Source organism: Podospora anserina, chromosome 2, assembly GCF_000226545.1.
Source record: "Podospora anserina S mat+ genomic DNA chromosome 2, supercontig 2".
Taxonomy (NCBI): Eukaryota; Fungi; Ascomycota; class Sordariomycetes; order Sordariales; family Podosporaceae; genus Podospora; species Podospora anserina.
In genome coordinates, this window is record NW_001914858.1 from 560,111 (window position 1) to 581,621 (window position 21,511).

At 54.1% G+C, this 21,511-nt stretch overlaps 6 protein-coding genes across 6 annotated transcripts; 2 read left to right on the plus strand and 4 right to left on the minus strand.

Annotated features, from left to right (window-relative positions):
- Nucleotides 1-2,620: 2,620 nt before the first annotated feature.
- On the plus strand, nucleotides 2,621-3,760 carry PODANS_2_1330 (uncharacterized protein; the record flags this gene model as incomplete). Its single annotated transcript, XM_001910843.1, has 1 exon — nucleotides 2,621-3,760. One exon carries the CDS (start codon nucleotides 2,621-2,623, stop codon nucleotides 3,758-3,760), a length of 1,140 nt encoding a protein of 379 aa, XP_001910878.1.
- A 1,151-nt stretch (nucleotides 3,761-4,911) lies between these two features.
- Nucleotides 4,912-7,448, plus strand: PODANS_2_1350 (uncharacterized protein; the record flags this gene model as incomplete). The annotated part of the gene is made up of 2 exons (XM_001910844.1): nucleotides 4,912-5,172; nucleotides 5,232-7,448. The coding sequence occupies 2 exons, from the start codon at nucleotides 4,912-4,914 to the stop codon at nucleotides 7,446-7,448; spliced, it is 2,478 nt and encodes an 825-aa protein (XP_001910879.1).
- An 849-nt stretch (nucleotides 7,449-8,297) lies between these two features.
- On the minus strand, nucleotides 8,298-9,984 carry PODANS_2_1360 (uncharacterized protein; the record flags this gene model as incomplete). Its single annotated transcript, XM_001910845.1, has 2 exons — nucleotides 8,298-8,923; nucleotides 8,991-9,984. The coding sequence occupies 2 exons, from the start codon at nucleotides 9,982-9,984 to the stop codon at nucleotides 8,298-8,300; spliced, it is 1,620 nt and encodes a 539-aa protein (XP_001910880.1).
- Nucleotides 9,985-11,036: 1,052 nt separating this feature from the next.
- On the minus strand, nucleotides 11,037-12,253 carry PODANS_2_1370 (uncharacterized protein; the record flags this gene model as incomplete). Its single annotated transcript, XM_001910846.1, has 2 exons — nucleotides 11,037-11,945; nucleotides 12,005-12,253. 2 exons carry the CDS (start codon nucleotides 12,251-12,253, stop codon nucleotides 11,037-11,039), a joined length of 1,158 nt encoding a protein of 385 aa, XP_001910881.1.
- Nucleotides 12,254-13,323: 1,070 nt separating this feature from the next.
- PODANS_2_1380 (uncharacterized protein) lies at nucleotides 13,324-14,238 on the minus strand (the record flags this gene model as incomplete). The annotated part of the gene is made up of 2 exons (XM_001910847.1): nucleotides 13,324-13,915; nucleotides 13,982-14,238. The coding sequence occupies 2 exons, from the start codon at nucleotides 14,236-14,238 to the stop codon at nucleotides 13,324-13,326; spliced, it is 849 nt and encodes a 282-aa protein (XP_001910882.1).
- Nucleotides 14,239-15,768: 1,530 nt separating this feature from the next.
- On the minus strand, nucleotides 15,769-18,351 carry PODANS_2_1390 (uncharacterized protein; the record flags this gene model as incomplete). Its single annotated transcript, XM_001910848.1, has 1 exon — nucleotides 15,769-18,351. The coding sequence occupies one exon, from the start codon at nucleotides 18,349-18,351 to the stop codon at nucleotides 15,769-15,771; it is 2,583 nt and encodes an 860-aa protein (XP_001910883.1).
- Between the last annotated feature and the right edge of the window lie 3,160 nt (nucleotides 18,352-21,511).

Sequence of the window (21,511 nt, forward strand, 5' to 3'; positions counted from 1 at the left end):
TCCCTGACCTACAACAACAAAAACGAGACGACAAGAAAAAACACAAAGGATTGACAATTTTCCAATTGTAGCCGAAGAGAATGGAGTGTGTCGAGGGGGGGAAAAGACAAAGGGAACTATAGGTTCTTTGTTTGTTTTGGAGAATAGGTGCCCCATCGGGCATACACCCACATAATAATACATACGAGATGGCTTCTTGCTCGGGAGGCCGGCACAGAAGAGGGGGGAACTTTCCCTATGGCTACCTATGGACTGCATGTGAGTGGGTTGGGCGAGGAGATGTTGAGTTGAAGCAAAGTTGCAAACTTGCACTGATGATCAGAATGCTACTAAAGACACAACTGACGACGACCAAACGCGAGGCTGCATAGCAACTCACCGAACCAATTGAACCCGATGGTGTGGTAAGTCCGAGTCGGCCGCCTTACGAGGGCGGCCATCACTGAGGCCCAAGAGGCCCAAAGAGCATCTCATCTGCAGATGGTGTCATTAAGCGCGGGGCCTCCCTCTTGTCTCCCAACGAACGGCAGATGGACGCAGATCGTCATCACGATTCGCAGAGGCAACTGCTTTGCTTTGACAGCTCTGACAACGCAGCGGTGTGGGGTTAAAACGTTTGGACCCCAACATCTGGAGCCGAGGGAGGTGTGCTCCAGCTCTCCAGACGGACACGATGCTGCGCCGCAGTGGTAGTGTACACTATATAGTAGGTCCTGCAAAAAAAATAGAAAATAGATTGAGACATGGCTGGGCTGGACGTGCAGATCGTTGAGGAGAGTCAGAGATATCCGTAGGGCTGTGTGTGGTCGGCAGTGTAGTAGGTAGTGGTGTATTGTCATCAGTCAATTCCCGCGTCGCGGCATGCAGATGGGATGCATGAAGAAGGTGTCCAGAGGGCCGCACTGTGACGGTACACGACACCAGTGCCTGGCGATCGGCTGGACAGGAGGAGCTTGACTGAAGCTTGGCTGCCTCGTCTGACGGTTTTGACACATGCAGTCTGATCTGGCTGTCACGGGCAATATCGCCAAAGCAGTGCCGAAAGTGAGAAGAGCTTGGAAGAGCTTGGACCGGCTGGCCAAACCGCGGGGATCTCTCTCAAGGTCCATTTCCCAGCGCCGGAAAGCCGCATGCCGTCTCAGCCCGCCGATTGGTGCGGTGGCCGGACCCAGTGCCGAAAGAGTCCCGTGCGGCCCCCACATCATGAGATGAACCTCTCGCAGTGTCGGGTGCTGAGGTGGCCCAAGGGTCTGGTTGATATTAAAAACCTTCACCGGTGGGACTTGAAACAATGCCGACGGGGGTGTCGTGCAATGGGCGGTCGGGTGAAATGCAAACATGTTGTGTTGTATCTTCAACAATGTTGCATGAAACGGAGCCCTCTGCCGGCGCGGTTTCCGAAGCAATTTGTCGTTCACAGATGCAACTAACAAAGATAAGGAAACGGGCGCTGACACTTGTCTTACTCATATGAGCTTGACCCTTGTGACCGCCCGCCCCAGGGGCCCGGGGCGCTGGAACGCCACAGTGCACACGCACCGTCTGGGCCTTCTCGATTGGATGCCAGTGCCAGGATCAGGAGTTGACCTCTCCAACAGCAGTGCAACCTCAGCCCGGAGCAAACCCAACGGGCCGGCATCCTGCTTGACTGACGGCTGACATGCTCGAACCGGCAGCTGCTCCAGACCCGGCCCATGGCTCCCAAGAGCCCAATTTCAACACTACCTGGTCTAGTTTCCTACACTAGCAGTTCAAGCCGAACCTGAGGGCATTCGACGGCATCTCAATTCCTTCCGTCGTCCGGCATCTCGGTGAAGCGTATCAAGTAAAGCAGGAATCAATCGATTGACCAAGTCAGTCAACAGTCAACAGAGAGAAAGGATCAGGGTGCAGCAATCATTTCATTCAACTTTGTTGAACTCGGTGTGGCGATTCAAAGAGGTTAGCGTGGGTTTTGACTGGTCAACGCACGCCGCGCGCTTCCTCTTCAATCACCTCCCAGCTCTCTCCGACGGCTTGGGTCACCCGCACGTCTTCAGTCAGGTCTCCAGACAGTGCGAGCCCACCCAGCGCAAAGGTGGGCCTGCAGCAGACAACTCAACCAATCACCAAGCTTGAGGCCGCTAGCGTACCGCGGGCTTGTTTCCTGGGAAAACCGCTCGCCACCTGACACCAGCAGCATCCCAAGCCGACACCTTGCTCAACCCGGCCTAGGGCTCTCTTTTTGCGTGTTTGAGCAGCTGATGAGACAGCTCCTTTTTCCTTCCTGTCTTTGTCTTCTTCTCGAGTCCTTCAGCCAGTCAGTCAGTGTATAGTCTGCATAATTGATCGCAGCCGACATCTCCTCCATCCACCGTCTGCTGCCAAGTCCCCGACCACGAGAGCCACGCCGGTTCAGCGTGGCCGCCACGGCGCTCAAGCCCGCGCAGGAATACACTACTCGGTAGCGCAGGAAATAGGGAAAACGCCCAAGCCCTCATAAAACTATCGACCTCCCCTTCCCCTTCCCCTTACCCTTACCCTTCCCCTTCCCCCCCGTCAAACCCGTCCCGAACAGCGGTTTCCCGTATGCCGTCGCCCGTCCAGCTGGGTCGGCCAACTCGAAAAGCGTCAATCAGCCATGTACGGCCAATCCGTACACTGGCGCTCGACGCTCAACCACGATGCAGAGGGGGACAAAGACAACCGAGACGAAGGCAGGGCGCCCCGACAAGACAATGGGCACCACCAGGATGAAGACGAGCAGCAGGAGGAAGTCGAATTTGCCAGTCGAATTGAAGAGTGGAGGAAACAACGAGCTCAACGCCAGCACCGAGATCATCAGCACAATGGACAGCGTTATCGGAGACATAGGGAGAAATCGCGCCAAGCCTCATCGTCACCACAGCCGGCCGATTCACCATCACCCGAACCGTTACCTGGGAACGCATCACCCCCAGGACGATCAACCGTCGACAGGTTGGCCCGCGAGCTGAGCAAGCAAAACTTGCAACACAGCAACCGTGTAAATGCACAGTCGTCACTGCCAATGGCCCCTTCGCCATTGCAATCGATGCCTCCTGTCGTGCCTGAGACGCCATCCATCGCCGCAGAAACGTTTACAACGCCTTTTCCTGCACATGTGGAGGTGGATCAACAATATCAACAACCCACATCGTCTCAGCCACCTACTATTTTACCAGAGACAGCTGAGAAGCCCGAGGATAAACGACTCGACTTTAAGGAGCTCCGTCGACATGCCAGCGCGCGTGCACTGCAGGCTCGCCTACAGGCCATGATTGACAACGAAACGCAGTGCAATGTACGCAGCGAGCCTATGCCACCACCGCCGCCGCCGCCTGCAGCGACCATCCCAAGACCGTGGTTGGCACCTCCTGTGGGTGAACCCGTCGTTATCGAAGTTGACCCAGACTGTGCCATGCCAAATTGGGACAGCAGCTTGGAGGTGGACGAAAACGACACCGGTGATATTGCGCTTGACGGTTTGGTGTCATCTGCACGCCACGCACATGCTCCCAGCGGTGTTAGAAAGCAATCGATTGGGGGTGTCGCTCTCCGGTACCGGTTGTCCGTCGACGCGGCGCTTCGCTGCCAAAACGTGGTCAGAAACCGCCCCAGAATGCGAAAGAGAGACAAGTCGCGCCACGGAAGCACCGTCTCCTCTGCCATGACGTCGGCCATCTCTTCACCTGTTGTTGGGCCCACCATACCCTCATCCTCGTCCATGCCGCCACCACCACCACCCTACACTCAACCCTAGAAGGGTCCGTTCTTGTTGTACATTTTGGTTTTGATATTCAACATATATGGATATATGATACCCCAGCCGATCGATCCCATCTCACCACTTACAAATCGGCGGCCGTCTGCTCATTACAGGGTTTTTATCTTTTCTTTACTTTCTGGGTGTTTCAACAGGAGTTCGAGCGATGATCCAAGGCTTCGGCGTCAGGGGTTCTCAGGAGAGAAGCTTGTGTAGCTTGTCTTTGTTGGTTTTTTTTGTTGCATATATCGAGGAGTTTGGGCATTCTTTTTTGGCTTATGGGGGCAAAACTTTGGGGAATACCCACACCACCATTTTACAGGGGCGTTGCAAAACATTTTAGACACATGGACGTGCCAAAAGGGCCATTGAGCACCATCATCTTGTTCAGCCGGCGCAGTCTCTACACACAAAGGCCTTTTTTTTTCCTGTGTTATTTTTATTATTTTATTTTTTTTAGCTGTGCTATGGGAGCACATTCAAGGCTTTTTTGGCATAGTGCGGGAAGAATGGGGAGGGGGTCATGGTTGCAACAATGTACGAGAAACAAACTGATTAGAGTTTTTTTTGGACACACGGCAATGCATCACCATTCATTGTTGACGGGGAGCTCGCTCCTTGTCATCTTTTATTTCTTGGCCACACTGTTTTCTTTCACAAGTGGATCTCGTCAGTGATTATGTTTGCCTTGGATGTGGATGAATAGGTCGTGGCAAGGGAGGAGTCATTGGTCAGTGTCTCCTGTTCACTTTTTGACTTGAACTTTTGGTTTTACATACTTCTACAGGTAGAGTTCGGAGAACTTTCCGACGAGATGTTCGAAACCAGCGACAACAGAGGTGCCAGCTGGGATGGTGCTATTGTGTCGGGGCTTCTCGTGTGAATGACAATCGCTTGCACATATCACCCGCGGGGGTATCTTAGCATTCCAGTCAGAGCCGATGCCTTTGTTGCGTGCTGAGAAGCTACCGCACAGTATGCTCGCTAGTGGTCTTCAAAGACAAGGAATTCGGGAGTAAGCCTTTGTTTTGTTGGTAAGCTTGCCCACAGCTCTCCACCTCACTGGACGAGACGCCACTGATGAGGCGTCAAGGGGGGTGCCTCGAGACGGCCAGAACCCAAGCCCACCACGAGATCCAGTGGGTGTGATGCGCCTGGAATGGATCACCGTGTCGAAGCAACCCACCCATTCCTCGGCAGGACAGGGGCCTCTTCTGATGAGACCCTCAAGTACAAATGTGTTGAACACCCCCATCCCACCCCTAAACGCTTCCATACCTTGTGTTGCCGTGGCAGGTTGGCTTGGTTTGTTGATTTTTCTGCCGCTCAACCCCTACACCAACACCAGCACACAACAGACCCCTTTTTTTCTTTCTCTTTCTTTGCCCCCAACATGGCATACTGGAACAGTCAAATACTCGTTACCAGAAGACACACACCGCACAGCACCAGCACCAGAGCTCGATAGCAGCAGGACCTACGGCGCCGACTCGACCAGACTGCGATTCGCTACCGACCACGACAAACAATGGCTGGCGTCGAGGGCGTGGCTTTCGTGACTGGCGGCCTACCCCTCGCGGGGAACAAACAAAGCGGCAGCTTCTACAGCCATGACATGGACGAGGCAGGATCGACCGATTTCTTTGACCAATTTGTCATGTTCGATGGCTCCGACTCGGAAACTACCGCGGAAGGGGGCGGCGGCCTCGGCCAGTTTTGCGGCGCTTCTGGCCTGCCCATGTCGCCACAGCTCTCGTCCATCGAACCATCACTGTCGATGCCCATCGCCGCCGAGACTGGCGGTGGTGGTGCGGCTGGGACTCACGGGAACTTCGGGCCACCGGGAGCCATCCACGGCAACGTCAATGGCCACAGTTTGCCTGCCGGTGGCTGGCAGGGTGCCGTCAACTCCCCTATCATTGCCCGTCCTCGTCAGTTTCACCAGCAACAGGCACAGCGACTTCAACGATCGACGACCAATATTGGGGACCTCAAGATCAAACCGGATACCGAGGTTGACGGCCTACCCTATACCACCAGCGGGTTTGGAGAAGCTCTCGGTGGAGGAACCGTGTCAGACTCGGAGCTTCTCAAGCTCGAGGGGCTGTCGATGCGCGCGACAAAAGTCGAAGTGCCTCAGCCAGCCGCTTCTGTTCCTCCCTCGCCCACTCCTCTGGCAAGCAGTCCCAAGAAGACTAGTCGCCTAGGGGCTTTCTGTTCGAGATTCCGCAGCAAAGCGGCTTCCACACTTCAGGGCAAGTCAAAACAGCAACAGATGGAGATCAAGCAAGAATCCATTTCGACTCCCGTCATTTCTTCTGCCCAGATGGGAGGAGGGGCAGCAAAGCCTCGGCCAGGTCGACCAAGACCTGTCAATCTGGATCTCACCAAATCACAACTACCCCTTTCTCCACCACTGACCGGTGCGGTGCCTACCTCATCGCAGCCACAGACCATCAGTGGTGATCAACTGATGAATGGCAGCAACAACAATAAGAAGAAGAGGAAGGGGCGGCAAACCCGGGCATATCACCACCCTTGGCTAACCCCAAAAGTAAGCACACACCCAAAAGTCCCCCCGCCATTACCAATCAACAACAACACCAACAACATCCCCCAGACCCCACTCCAAACCCCCCTCAGCCATACCATCCCACCCGAAGCCAAAAGAAAACGAAAATACCCAGGCGGCGTGTTTGCGCCCAAGGGCGAAATCAACACCAACGGGGGGGACACAACCGGCATCGACGCAATGGACACCGACCCGATAACCAACCTTTTCCCTCCCACCACCTCCTCCACCACCACCAACCCCCGTGACGCCTCCCTCAACTTGGCTATGCACTTCCCCCCCAACTCCTTCGAATACCCCCTCCCCCCCGGAGCAGAAGACTTTTCCGTCTCCCAAAACCTAATGCTTCACATGCCCCAACCCCGCGGGCCCAACTCTGCAGTCCTCCACCCTCAATACCGCGCCCAGATGCAACAGCAACAATCATCCTCCTCCTCCTCCTCCCGGCGTCCCAAACCCCGCGCCCCTTCTTCAGGAGCCCGCCACCACCACTATACCACCTCCGGCCCGGGCATGTCCCCAAGGAAAACTCGCACCGTCGCCTCCGGCTCGTCAACAACCCCCTCCCCAACAACAACAACCACCACCACCTCCTCCAAACCTATCCCCCCTGGCGGTAGATCACACCGGAGATCAACAAGCATGACCGCCCTCCCCTCAGGCACCCTCCTCGACCCCCCTTCTACTTCCCAATCATCCTCCGCCGCAATAAGAAAACGCCGCTCCTGGACCGGCCGTCGGGTCTCGCATTCCTCATCGCAGATTAACCTCCATTCTCTCGCCTCTCCTTCCCAATCGTCGCGAGGTCATAAATCCACGCGCCGGACAGCGTCGTGTTCGTCGCTTGCGGCACTGGCCGGTATGGGTGGTGTGGAGCATAATGGTGGTGGAGGGGGAGGGGGGTCATTTGTGAACTACACGCCGAACGACAAGCAGCTCCTCATGACGGGGGTCGCGCCGAGCGGGAGCAGCAAGACAAAGTTGCGCAGAGAGAAGGAGGCGAAGGAGAAGGCGAGGGAGTTCAAAGAGCGGTTGGCGAGGGCGGTGGAGGCGGCGGGGGGGGATTTGAAACGGTTGGAGGAGGTGGAGGAGGGGTTGGCTTTGGGGGTGTAAAACCGAGGGGGTAATCAAGGCTGACAGCCGGCCGAGAGTTATTTTCTTGAACTTTGATTTCAAAGGGCGTTTTGAATGGCCGGGATGTTCTCTTGGATATGGGGTTTCTTGTTATTCTTTTTTGTTATGGGAATGTTTGTTCACGGTTAAACAGTTTTTATTGATATCAAAGAGCCCTTTCGCTTCATTTTGGTGGAATTTTGGGACACACACACACACACACACACAAAACAAAACAAAACAAAACAAAACACATCAAACCACAGCAATGACAGACTAAGAAAGAGAAGAGAAACTGCGAGACCGAAAAGACACTCCTTGTATTATTTTAACAGTTGGGATAGTTTCTTTATTTGAGACCAAATTCAACCTATTCACCGCTAACACACCTGAGCTTCATGAGTGGGATTTACTGCACTTTTTACACATTGGTTGTGTAACATAACAAACACCCTTGGACGGTGCATTGCATTTTCATGTTTTCTAGACTTTGAGAAAAAAAAGAAAGAAAAACTTTAAAGCCTTTGGTGTTTGAAACAGGTTTCCAAGACCTTAACAGTCAGTCCTTCAAGACGTTGAGTTCAAGCAATGAGGGGTCCAGACGTTAAGATAAAAGACAATCCGTAACACCGGATAATAAAGTGCTTGGCCTGGAGACAGATAACTACATCAATGTCAGTGGAAGCTTACATGTCTTCATTTGCAGTGGTGAAACATTATGGCGGCATTATTGTGTAAGCAAGCAATATCCAAGACAGACGACATCACCCGCTACCAAACTCCCAAACCATTCTTACAAAAGCAACGTAGCACATAAAATCCAATCATCAAACCCCCCCCCCCGCCGCGTCACTCCTTGACAGAACACACCCCCTCCACCCATCTCGCGAACCTCACGACCGGGGCATCCACCCCCCTCCAGAATATATCCGACACCCAGATCACCGCCGGGACAATGACCAGAGCCGCCAGACCAAAGCCCAGGTCATACCTCCCCTCCGTCTCTACCCCCGTGATCCTCGTCCAGACAAACCTCTCAACAGCATACCCAAACGTATGCAACACCGGCCCGTGCATCAAGTACATCGCATAGCTAATCCGTCCCAGATACTGCACCGGTCCCCAGGCAAAAAACCCCTGCCACCCCTTACACCTCCCCACAGCCATCACAAACAACCCCGCCCCGAGGCTCTGGTAGTACCTATACCTCTCCTCCTCCTCCCACCACCCCGGTATCATGTCCGTAAGCGTCACCCACCCAGGCGTCCTCTCGCTCCCCACATCAGGCTGGCTCATGAACCACAACCCCACCAGACTCACCACCACCCACCCCCACCCCCCTCCTTGCTTTCTCTTCCTGTCCTTGCTCCACACATCCCGCTCCGCCAACCCCATCCCCCACAAGAAAAGCACCACCTCCCACCTCCCGCTCCCAAAACAATACCCCACCACCCCTCCCCCCACCAGCCCACCGCCTCACCCCCCCTCTTCACCCTCGCCGTCCCGACGAGCACCAAAAACAAAATCATGCTAGCCCTAAACTCGACAGGTATAGTCCAGAGGTGAACATCCATCCTCGTTCAGCCCGCCCGCCACCCTCCCAATCCCAGACATGCATAAATCTCCCCCACCCCCTTTCCCCAGTCTCAGCATCTGGCTCTGGCCGTCGAGTTTCAGCGCCCTCATAGTGCGCTCTTCTTGAAACATTCCGAACAGTAGACCATTTCATCAGTGCGGCAAAGTCACCCATGGCGGTGTAGGCACCCATCCGGGTGAGGATGACGACGAAGAAAGCGGAGATCGCCGGCGGGAGGAACAGGCGGAGGCAGCGCCGGAAGATGAGGCTCGATAGGGCGGTGGAGAAGGCCGAGCAGTTTTGGGAGGCGAGGAGGGTGAGGGGCTTGAGGGATAGAGCGTAGCCCGAGATGACGAAAAACACGGCCACCATCGGGGGGCCGGAGTACAAAAGGCGGATGAAGGGGAGCTTGAAAGGGTGGAGGTGGTCTGGTGTGTAGGGGTTGGGGGGGAGGGAGGTGGTGGTGGTGGTGCTGCTGTGGAAGGGGGATTCGTTGTAGGGGCCGGAGGAGGATGTATTGTGGAAGTCACCGTCGCTGTCGTCGAGGGAGGGAGGTGGGGGGACATACCCGTACCCGGTGGCGATGGTGTAGCAGGTGTAGAGGTAGTGGCAGAAGAAGACAAATAAAGCGGCCAGGCCGCGGATGCCGTCGAGGTAGGCGGTGGGGGACTTGGGGATTGGTTGGACGTAGCCTGGTTGGAGGAAGGAGGGTAGTAGGAAGATGAGGGTGCGTTTCAAAAGGGAGCGTGGTGGGCGGTGACGGGGAGGCAAGGGGGATGGTGGCGGGAGGGTGAAAAGGGGGTCGTGTGTTTCGAGGTCGGGGATGAACTTTTCTGTTTCGTCAAATGATGATGATGATGATGAGGAGGAGGAGGAGGAGGATGAGGAGGATGAAGAGGACGAAGAAGAAGAAGGGAGGCTGAGGGTTTCCTGGTATGTGAGGGGGGTGTATCCCGCCATGATTTGCTTGTTGTTTCCGGTCAGGGGAAAAACGGGTACAGGACCCAGACGGCACCGAGTATTTGACCAGCCGGCTGAGGATGGTTTGCGATTCGAAAATGAAGAAGAGATAATCACGGCTCTAACTGACAAGAGAACGAAACACAGAAGGAAAATAAATGAGAGGAAGAACAGAAGACATTGAGATGATATGAACCTACAGAAATAACCCAACCTCTTGCCATGCCGAGAGAAAAGGGGGCTAACCAAGACGAAACGGTGGCTAGCATCTAGCGTCAACTCTCCACGGTCACCAACAGTCGTACCCTTCCGCCGGTTATTTTCGGTTCCTGGCGTTTCATCCGAGATATCTGCAGCACAAGGCTAGAGTCTCTACATGAGGGGCTATGCTGACTGATGTTCATGATGAGGTCTTGATTCGCCCAACATCATGCCAGCAAAACCACACACAATGGATGGTCCTTGGGGAATCAAACAGGTCCATCATGAAAGGAAGCATAGTGCTCGCTTGTGGGGATAAGACCGATTGCTATCCAATATCAGCCAGTCAGGTCAACTCAAGTCTCCCAGACAACAAGAGTGAGGACGAAATAAGGTTTACCAATCCAGGGGGCCAGGGGCCTGAACGTTGAACCAAGCATTCGGGTCGCCCCACCGTTGTTCCCCGGACCCCCACATCCCGATCTCCCCTTCTCCTCTTGTTCCACTGCCGCCGAGTGCCGCTCGATCCAGAGCCTGGAGAACAGAGCCGGGCATTCCGAGGTATGCCCTCAAAAGTCCGAACTGTGTCTGTGGGTCCCCTGTATCCATCAGTATCCATCAGCAACAGTCAAGACGCAGAGAAGAGATATGAATAACATTGTCGGTGCGCCCGCAGCAAGAGGCGCGTCTAGGATCAGTCGTGCTGCTCCAAACATAGTACCTACGCAACTCCTGGAGAAACTACTTTTTGGTTTAACGTCACAGCCATGAAAACCCCCGGCTCTAATCCATGTGCTCCCAAAACGCCCAGACTCCGTGCCCGCTCCTGTGTGTATCATTCTGACACCCGCTCAATTGCTCAGCCAGTCCAGGAATTCTGGTGTGAAGTAGCTGATGATGATGGTCGCTCCCGCCCTGAGAATGCCCTCTGTGCTCTCAAACGCCATGGCCTTGAGGTCAAAAACACCAGCCTTGGCCGCCGCGTGAATCATGGCAAACTCGCCGCTGACCTGGTAGGCCGCAATGGGCAGGTCCTTGCCGAGCTCCTTAGCATCGCTGATAACGTCCAGGTACTGAGAAGCCGGCTTGACCATGATGATATCGGCTCCCTCGCTGATATCACGGATGATGGCCCGACGAGCGAGGCCACGACCTCCAGGGGGGAGCTGGTAGCATCTACGGTCACCAAACGAGGGCGCCGAGCCAGCAGCATCGCGGAAGGGTCCGTAAAGACATCCGGAAAACTTGGCAGCATACGACATGAGCGTCACATTGTGCACAATACCCTCCTCAATCAACTTGAGCTTGATGGCCCGGATGCGGCCGTCGTTCATGTCTGAAGGCGCAACGCAGTGAGCGCCAGCCCGAGCGTACGAGACCGCAACGTCGGAGATACGGTCAACAGACAGCTGGTTGTTCAGGCTGCCATCGTCCCTCAAGATACCGCAGTGGCCATGGGAAGTGTACTCGCAAAGGCAGACATCGGCAACGATATAAAGATGGGGGAATCTTTGGCGCAGAAGCTGGATGCTGCGAATGACGGGACCTTGCGGGTCGTCGGCGGAGGTGCCAAGGGCGTCCTTGGTCCCTGGTCTCAATGGCACACCGAACAGGATGACGGAACGGAGACCTTTCTGGACGAGCGGCTCAAGGTACGGAATGAGCCTGTTGACACCGCGGCGGTATTGGCACGGGAGAGAGGGAATAAGCACCTCCTCATCGTCTTGATCAGACACGAAAAGGGGGTAGATGAGCATGGACTGAGAAACAAAAGGCGTCAGCTGATATTTGCGGGGACGAGCAATCCCAAAAGGCGCACCTTGGTCAATTGGCGCTCGGCCTGCCATGACCGCGCAAGAGGATGGCTGTAACCAGCATGCAGCTGACTCGAGATATCACCAGAGATGCTGACGCTCGTGGCAGAAGTGCTGGCGTACGACATGGCTCTCGAGATGTGCGATGTGCGGGAAGCAGTGTCGTTGACGGTCGAAACGGAGGCGTCACCTCGTCTGCGCGCTACACCGTTGTCGCGGAGGGACAAGTCCTGAACGAGGCTAGAGAAAGACATATTGGACGATGGCAACAGCAACGTGTGGCAAAGTTGGAGGAGTTGAGAAAGAGTGTAAGCGGGCGACCGATCGAAGAGTGACGTGAGTCAATCGAGGGTTCTCAGCCGTAGTTGAAGGATTTCTCGAACTGAAACGTATTCTCTCAGGACCACCGCCGATCGAGCCGTCAGGGGCCGTGCCGCACGAGGAGAGAGAGCGAGGTCCGCCGCCGCGATGCGACAGTGATTGATGGCTGGATTTTTGGGGCGGGCTGGAAGGGTCCGGTGTTTCCTGACAGGCTCAACAGATTGGCAGTCGGTCGATCGGTAGGTCAGGGCAGCATTCGGAGTGGGAGGAAGAAAGGCACAATCTGTATATAAATGAGAAGAAAATGTCGCCTCCGGAAATCTGGGCCCGAGGTGGGATCAAGGACAGCGAACGCCGAAGAAAGTTGCGTCTCTTCACAGGCAGGTGACAGCAAACCATTAGGCGTGCGATGCCCCAATCTGGTTTCGTGCACTCTCGACTCTCGGCCTCGGGAATTGGCGGGGTTGCTCCACCCCGGTCTTCTTCCGCTGCCATTCACCAATCAGCGCACAAAGATTTCAAACATTCGGCTGGCCCCACTCCGCTGAGAAAATCGCCATGGTCTCAACGTCCAACACTTTTTTTGTGTTGTCGGCAACTCCAGGGCCTCCCCGGCTTGTGAGGGAGATGCAGTGATGCTCAGATCTTACACCACAGCCGCTGATCAATGATTGAAAGGACGAACTCATGATTTTAACCAAGTAAACTTCGCCGTACCTGCACTACCTTCTTTGAAGTCTCCATAACACATCTGACAAATGTCAACATCACAGATGAACCAGGGCCAGAGTGTGTTCATAATATCAAGTATGTATCGTCGTATAAAATAAAAACATCGAACCCCAATTATTACATAACAGACATTGGTATCATATAGAAGAGTAAACACCCCATCCACCACTTCCTCTCCTCTCGTCTTCCGCTCTCACATCATCGACTCATTACTCCTTCTCACCACTCTCCCCTCTACACCAGTGTTAATCATCAGGGCATCCTCGGACCCTTAGAACCATCTCCGCCTCCTCCTGGGCGCAACAGGAGTCCCATAATCAGTAGCCGGCACCTCCCCCTTCACAGCCCTCTTCCTCTCCCTCCTCTTATGAATCCTCCCACTGCAGCAGCTGAAGAAAACAACAACAGCACCGACCAAGCTCAACACCGCAGCCGCGAGCGTCATCCAGGCAGCATTATCATAGTAAACCCTCTCCACCTGCAACCCCAAGCTATCCTCATCGTCACTATCCCACCCATTGCTCAGATTGCTCCTCACAATGCCAAACAGGACAAAGTCAATGATGCAGGTCACAGCCGTGATGATAAAGGCCAAGACAGCAACAAGAGACGCCAGCAGCGATCCAACCATACCCGCGCCCAACGCAAGGATAAAAGCGATAAAGTTGAAGGCCGCGGCGATGGGGTGGAGGACCATGGCCTTTGTGAGCGCGCGCGAGGTGCGCACCGAGTTGTCAGAGTAGAACTCGCCAAAGGTCTGCTCGGGGGAGAAGTTGGGGTTGCCCGACTGGCCACGGTTGGGGCCGACGAGGCCCTGGATGATGCCGAGGGGGGAGTACCCGAGGTGGCGGGGGCATTGGCCTCTGTTTTTCACTCGTCATTTAGCATCATGGGGTGAGCGGTGGAGTGAAGAGAGGAGGTCAACTTACCCAAGGACATCATTCAAACAATACCCAAAAACACCAAACGTAACCGAGGGATCGTTTCCGTTCCGTCCACTCTCCCCATCAGCAAGATCGGGCAGGAAGTTGAACCCGCCATTGTTGGTCCCGCCGCCAGGGAGCTCGACCTTGAGGAGAGCGATAGATCTCACTACTGGGGCCGAGATGCAGGTGATGATCAGCAAGACGGTGGCTGAAAACAGCAAGAAGGTGCCAAAGTGGTGGATGAAGCCTGTCCGGGCCATCTTGAAGAGCCTGACTGTTGTGGGACAAACGTATAAACGTATCAAAATCACCGGATGATGAGAAGAAAGGGAAATTCATCCACCATCCAGAGCAGCTGGAATGTCTTTCTTGTATTTGTCCCATAAGGCCCACACCCTGAAACATGGAAACCCACCAGCCCAGCAAGGAACACTCAACCACATTCACACCTAATGAAGGCCGACGTCATCAGCCTGCCCAGTCCTTCTCAGCCATGCCGCATCGCGGGAAATCGGCAAGGGGCCTCACCCATCGGCCTGACCAACCAGAAAAGCCCAGTATGTTCTCTTCTGTGTGTCTGAGAATCTGTGGAGGAGCGTGATTGGCGATCGGGCTGATGACGTAGCAGGAATCCGGGGCTGTGTACATTGGGCTTGGCAAAGCACTTATGAACTTCTTGGCGGGCAAGGAAACGGGCGGCCCTGTTTTTGGGCGGGATGTCATCTGGTTTTTTTTGGATTTTTTTTTGGATGAGGTGGTTGGTAAAAGAGGTGAGATCATGTTTGATGAAAGAGTTGGCAGTGGGAGGTGGCATCGGGAAGGCGTTGAAGATGACAAAGGGACTTTGCATGTTTGGTATGCAGGGACTACCTACATACACCTAAGATCCCATCGTCAACATTGATGGTTGCTCAAAGAGCGATGAGATGATGGGAGAACCAATCAGACATTTTGGTGTACACCTCTGTAAGAGATCGCTAGCGTCATGTCTAGGTGGTGGTGGACTGCTGGCCACCGCAGTGATCTGATGCCACGCGTCTTTGTACTATATTCTCTTCAGCTGAAGAGAACAGCCACATTTGTGGGTTTATATCTCGTAATTTCAGCTTTTAGCCAATTACTTTGAAGGCCTGGACTAGCTCCAAAAGTCATGATGGTCTGCATACAGATGTCAAACAGTTCTCACATACATGTCTAGCTGCAGATCCCCTGTAAAGACAGCTATGTTGTCGACAGAGGGACAGGCACACTAACATCAGCTTATCCGAGGGATCCTTGAAAGGTGATAAGACATCCTTGAGATCGTGTCATTGTTCCAGTGTGTCAAAAGTGAAAAATCCGTTGGTGAAAGAAACATGGTTTCAACACTTCCTAACCTTTCCATGCCGTCTATCCAAGCTTTTAAACATCCTTTATCCCAGCATTTAAAGTCTATTGGAAGCTCGGGTTTGATTGATAACACTCAGTTTTCCGAGACTACAAGACTATCTATCCTAGCTTTGCTGTTATGGCCCATCCCAGTTTCAAATGTCATCTCCTCGAGCTTGTTATACCACCTACCCCAGCTCCATGCATCCCCTAGAAGTGTAGATTCACGTATATATCGAACAAGTCGGCAAAAAATGCAATTGCTCGGGTACCTAGCCTGTATTTTACCAAGACATAATCACAACGACATCACCCTTTCCAGATAGCTTGTTCATCGCATTCATCATCAAATTAGCATTATCTCACCCTCAACTAAACTACAAACTCCCTCCCCCCCCCCAACACACACACCAAGCAAAACCCTACAACCAATTCCTCCCCTCCTCCTCCCAAGGCCTCGTCGCCCGACTGTAATCATACCCAACCCTCCACTCACTCACCAGCTCCTCCTCATCAACCCCACAATGACTCTGCCCATCCCTTCCCCTAAACCACCCCAGCCCATACCTCTTCCCCACTCTTTCCAGCCACCCCTCCATCTCCCTATTCCCAAACTTGGCCGTCCCCACAAAGTCATAAAGCATCTTGCTCTGGTGTATGTAAGCCAGCACACTCGCAATAGTATTCGGTTGCCTCGGCAAGAACACCCTCCTCCTTTTCAAATGGGTAACGACGCTCAACACCCCCATATACAGCAGAATCAACAGAGCAAGCGTGAAGCTTATCCAGAAAGATGGAATTGTCTCCTGTCCGGCGTTGAGATCCAACGAGGTGGCGGTGGCTGTGGGGGCGGAGGAGATGAAAACACGGCCTTCGACTGTTGCTAGGGAGGTTACCAGCACGGTGAGGATCTCTGTGAGGATTGTGCCGAAGCCGACGAAGAAGACTAGCCAGTGTTTGTTGATTAGGCCTCTGATGGCTACCCAGCCAAAGGGCATGGCGGTGTAATCGAGCGTTAGCGTCTTTGGGGGTGCGTGTCGTTGGGAGAGGAGGTAGTATGGTTGCATGAGGCGGACGTCTGTCTCTAGTGCTCCCCAGGAGAGCTTGATGCACACGGCCAAGACGGTTATTAACCAGGGGGCGCGGTCGGTCAAGACTGTGGCGGGGGTGAAGAGGAATATGGGAATGAGGGCGATGAAGGCGAAGATGCCGGATATCAAGGGGTATGCCCCGGCTGGGCGGAGCATCATGGGATGAGGGTTAGCAGAGAGGTGGTTTTTGGTGTATTTTTCCCGTTCTTGGATGGAAGGGGGGTTGGTGTCGTCTGGGGCGAGGGATGAGTTGCGGAGGACGTAGCGATGATCTTTTAGTTTGCTGTGAATGTCTTGGTGGGTGGCTACGTCCATGTCTTTGAAGTCCATGAGGATGTGGCTGACTGTTGCCATGGCGGCGAGGCCAGCGATGCCTTTGACGTCGGCTAATAGGCCAGACCGGCGGGTTTGGAGCTGATAGAATAGGACGCACCCAAAGGCGGCGATGATGACGAGCAAGGTTGTCAAAAGACGGGACCAGACGTGGTGTATGAGGATGCTCTTTTCTATGTGAGGGCGGTCCAGACGAGTGTTGCGGTCAGGGGTTATGATCAAAGAGGCGGCTCCAAGGGCAGGAACCAATGTGTTGGCGAGCAAGCTGGCTGTTGACGACACAGCTACAGCATAGTGTTTGCAGTGGATGGCCCGAAATGGACGCAGCCAGACGAATTGTGTCAGATACTCGACGTTGATGGACTCGTCCGCCAGTGCTCCTCCTTCCTTGGATAGCTGATAGAACGGCTCAAGACGCATGACATCAAAGTTGGTAACCTGCCACATGACACCATATGTGGCCGCAATGGCCATCGGTAGAAACTTGACAGCAAAGTACTGGGCGGTCGAGATATCGTTGGGTGATTGAAATTTGACCAGGGCGTCCTGGGCAGAGCTTCGGTAGAGGATTTCCACGGATACGGCCATAACAATGGATACCACAATCAACCATATCAAGTACGGCCATCTCATGGAAAATGGCTTCCAGTTGGGCTGTGGAAAAAAGACCTCTGTTTTGCTGGCGTTTGTTGGAAAGGTCGTCTGCCTCATGGCAAACTGTCCTGGCTCGTCCTCCACGTTCGGATCATGGCCACCAACCAGGCTGAGATCAAATTTGGACTGAGTGCCGGTGTCCTCTGTCATGACCACCTCGATTACTTCTCCGCGTTTGTTGGCCTCATTCTGTGCCATTTTCTTCACTGTGTCAGTGTGAGATAGCCGCCTGCTGCGTCTCGAGACGGAGAATGTGCGGCTCGGGGGTCGTTCCGTCACGGGAGTTATTGCCAGCAAATAATCTTCCGTGATTGTCGCTTCCGCTTTGATGCCCTTCCCCAAGCCCCCCGTCAACTTCCCCTGTGCCTCTTGCTCCTGTATTGCCTTCCAGAACTCTTCATCGGCTTTTGTCGCAGGGCCCAGCGCGCTGCTAACATCGAACGTTGGTGCTCTAGAGACTCGCGGGCCGGGTGCTGGTGGTTCCTCGCCTCCCAACGGGGCAGCGGACTTCATTAACCCAAGGTCAATACCGTCTTCCTCTTCCGGAATCGCATCGTGGCGTCGTTGTTGCTGTCTCTGGGCAAAACTGGGGCCGGCATTCTGAGGTGGTGCTATGAGGGTGGGCGATGATATTGGCTCATATGCGCCGCCTCCATTGCCCATGAACGACGTCCATCCGGTTGAGGCTCCCCCATAAGTGTGGCCAACATCATCGGCAGAACCATAGGGTCGTTTCCCAAACTGTTGTCGTAGGCTGTCGTCTGACTGGAGTGACACCAAAGAAGGCCGTGGGGGGATTACGGCCCCTGTCTCGTCGCGGAAGTTGTCAAAGTCGGTAATGTCAGACACGGTAGATATCCTGCTGACAGAGCCTGAAGTGGCAGAACGGAGTGGAGGTCTTGGTCTCGGTGGGTAGGAAGGATCCATTGCCAGGTATCATGACATGGTAGTCAACCCAGATCCGGAGAGAAAAGGAACAAGTAACGAAACAAAGACGACAAGACACAGGCAACCTGTCGGGATTTGGCAGTTAGGTGACGACAACAAGGCTCCAGTGACGAGGGGAAAGCCAATATGCAGGCCTGGGCGCCTGTAAGTCCAGGTACCAGTGCGGCTGAGGTCAAGATGGTGTTTGAGTGGTCCAAGTGGTGCCTGGGACCCTCAGTCTCGGGGACGAAAAGAGCCACAAGAGAACGGCAAGCCAAAGGGGGTCTCGGTCGGGAGGCCGATAGGGCTGAAGGTTGATGGGCTATGGGAATTGAGGGACGGGTGATCTCTTGGCCGAGCGGTTGTCCTTGATAACTCTCCTGGAGCCTCATCTCACGTCGACACCAGGTCTTTTGTCGGAGAGAGAATATGGAGAGGGCGCATGGCTTCCAGAAAGGGCATATGTTCCCCATGTGAAGGCCCCCGCACAGGGTGAGCACGAATTCTTGATTCCAGAGCCATGGTGGGGGAGATGTTGCAGATTGCTGACCCCAAGCGCGATGTTCTGTTGCATTGGGGTCGAAGCTTAGCAACCCTGGGGGCCAAGAGATGCCACAGCGCCCTTCAGCGGGGCCTAGGTGTGTCAACTTTCCATCACGATCATCATGCCCCTCTCCTGCCATCCATAAGCAACGTTCACATACACCGTTTGGCTTAGTGAACAAGAGTTCGTCTCATCAACGGTCTGCAACCTTTCAATCGTTCCGACGTCACCAAACTTGAAAAATGTTGCCGGCGGCCTATTAATAGCCAATCAAGTTGAGGTTGCAGTTGAGGTCACCGGTCCCCTCCCAGCTGCTCGCAACTGTCACCATCGACAATCCTCGCCACACAACGCAACGCGCGATAAATAGACGGACCTGCAGCAACAGAGTCGACTACTGCAGCCCCTCCGCTGAACCACGCAACACAGCGTTAGCCATGGGATGGCAGCAACAAGTGTATCAGGTCGAAGCCCCCTTTGCCGCTCGGCTGGGGCCTCCCGAGCTTAAATCTCACGCCAGCATGACAGAGCCTCGCCATCTCACCGTCGGGATCCTCCCCCGCTGACCAGGGTCTTGTTCAGACGACTGACCACCCACCATTCGTCCCGATCTGGATACCCAGATGCCAATTATCACCGTTCCACGCCGCAGTATTGCTGACGGCATCACACCCAACCCCGTTGCCATTTTATTTTCTTTCAGTGGGTGGTGTCCACAATCACTTTGATAAATGGCACGTTATACGACACTTTTCTTGTGTTTCGTGAAAAGCTGCCTACCATTACCCCGCTGTTGCTGATGGTGGGAGCTTGAACAGATTGGCCTGCTCATGTCTTGTGCCTCACGACTGATGACCAGTAGCAAAGATCCAAATATCCAGATATCCAAATATCCAGCTGGTTAACCGTTCTTCAAGAAAACCTGTACCAGAGTATCTATGGAGATCTCTCCTCTGCCAAATTCGGCCGAATCCTGCCTCTGTTACAGGTGACATTTGCCAGAATGCGCTCCCGTTCAGCGATGCGTTCAGCCCACCTATGGTATTGCGATGGGGGCCGCGAAGTCAATGCATTATTCTTCAAAGCTGGGAAGTGGCGCCGGCTATGTCAGCTCCTTGATGTGATGTCTTGACGGGCGTCCTTGACATCCTAATAGAAGCTCAATATTCCAAACATCCACATCTTTGCTGTATCGCTCACTGACCTTACACCATCACCATCTGTTCAACGCCGTAATCTCTTTTGCACACCACCTACCTGACTCCATCTAGCAAGAAGACTTGTCTATTTTACTAAAATGGTCGCCTCCTTCGTCTGGACCGCAGAAGAGGCCAAATACCTCAAAGCCGTCCTCCGCTGGCAAGACGCCCCCTCCTCAGACGACGACGCCACCGCTACCAGACCAAGAGAACCCAGAAGGAGACCGCCCCCTCCCCCACAGGCAACTATCCAACTTTCCTCCCAAAACCGCAGGCAACCCCAAGAAAAAGAAGACCACCCACCATCAGGTGAACTCCGCGTGTTGGTCCTCGGGGCGAAAGGAGCAGGGAAATCCTCTCTTTTGAGCAGAGTACGCCCCCTTTCTCACCTATCCCCTCCCATTTGTTCGCTATCTTATACAGACTTGAAGTTTTCGCAAGGCACATTCCCTCCCGCCACCCAACCCACAACAGCAACAACAACGTCACCATCAGGGGAGTCCCACTCAGGAAGCTGCCGACATCCCATCTTTCTCCTCCCCTCCACAACAGGGGACAGCAAAAAAAAGAAATACATCATCCACGCGCTAGAATTCCCTTCCAATCAGTCATCTTCGAACCCATTGCTGGAGCAAGCACTGGCCATCACCGAGGCGGCGGTTGTGGTTTATGACACGGCAAGCGCCGATTCTTTCAGGTTGGCGAAAGGGGTGGTGGAATTCATCTTGGAACATTTCAACCCACTCACACCATCCCCGAACAATAGCGCCAACAGGAGGGTTTATCCAGTGGTGCTGGTGGGGAATAAATTTGACAATGACAAGGAGAGAGAGGTTAGCGAGGATGAGGGGAGAGAGGCGGCCGGGAAGATGGGGGTTAGATGTATGATGGAGGTTAGTGCCAGGACGGGGGAAGGGGTACAAGGGGTGTTTGAGACTATCGGGGCGGAGGTTCTAGCTGCGAAGAGGGCGACAACTACGGCTAGGGAGGTGGGGAGGGAAATGGTTCAGGGTGGTGGGTATGAGAAGGCGGGCAACAGGCCCCAACTTGTGAGGCAAGGAGGGAGTGCAGGCGGGAGTAACAAGAAAGGGGGTTTACTGAGAAGGATGTTCTGGGGGAGGAAACTCCACACGCGGCAGGGGGTTGCTTGAGTTCGATGAATATCTGGCTCTAGGATGCCGAAGAAAGTGTCCAAGTGGTGTAAGTAGTGCAAGCGAGTGCCAGCAGCATCAAGAGTTCCAACACAAGCGCAAGTCTTCACACAAAATGTTGTCAAAAATGTATTGAACTAACCCAACCAACCCATCCCTAGTCCATTCCACAAGAAAAGAAAGCCACAAACCATAACAAGCAAAAAGAAAACATCATCTCCCTCCTTCTCCCCTCCCCAGGCCAGCTGTATGACTCAGTTCACCCC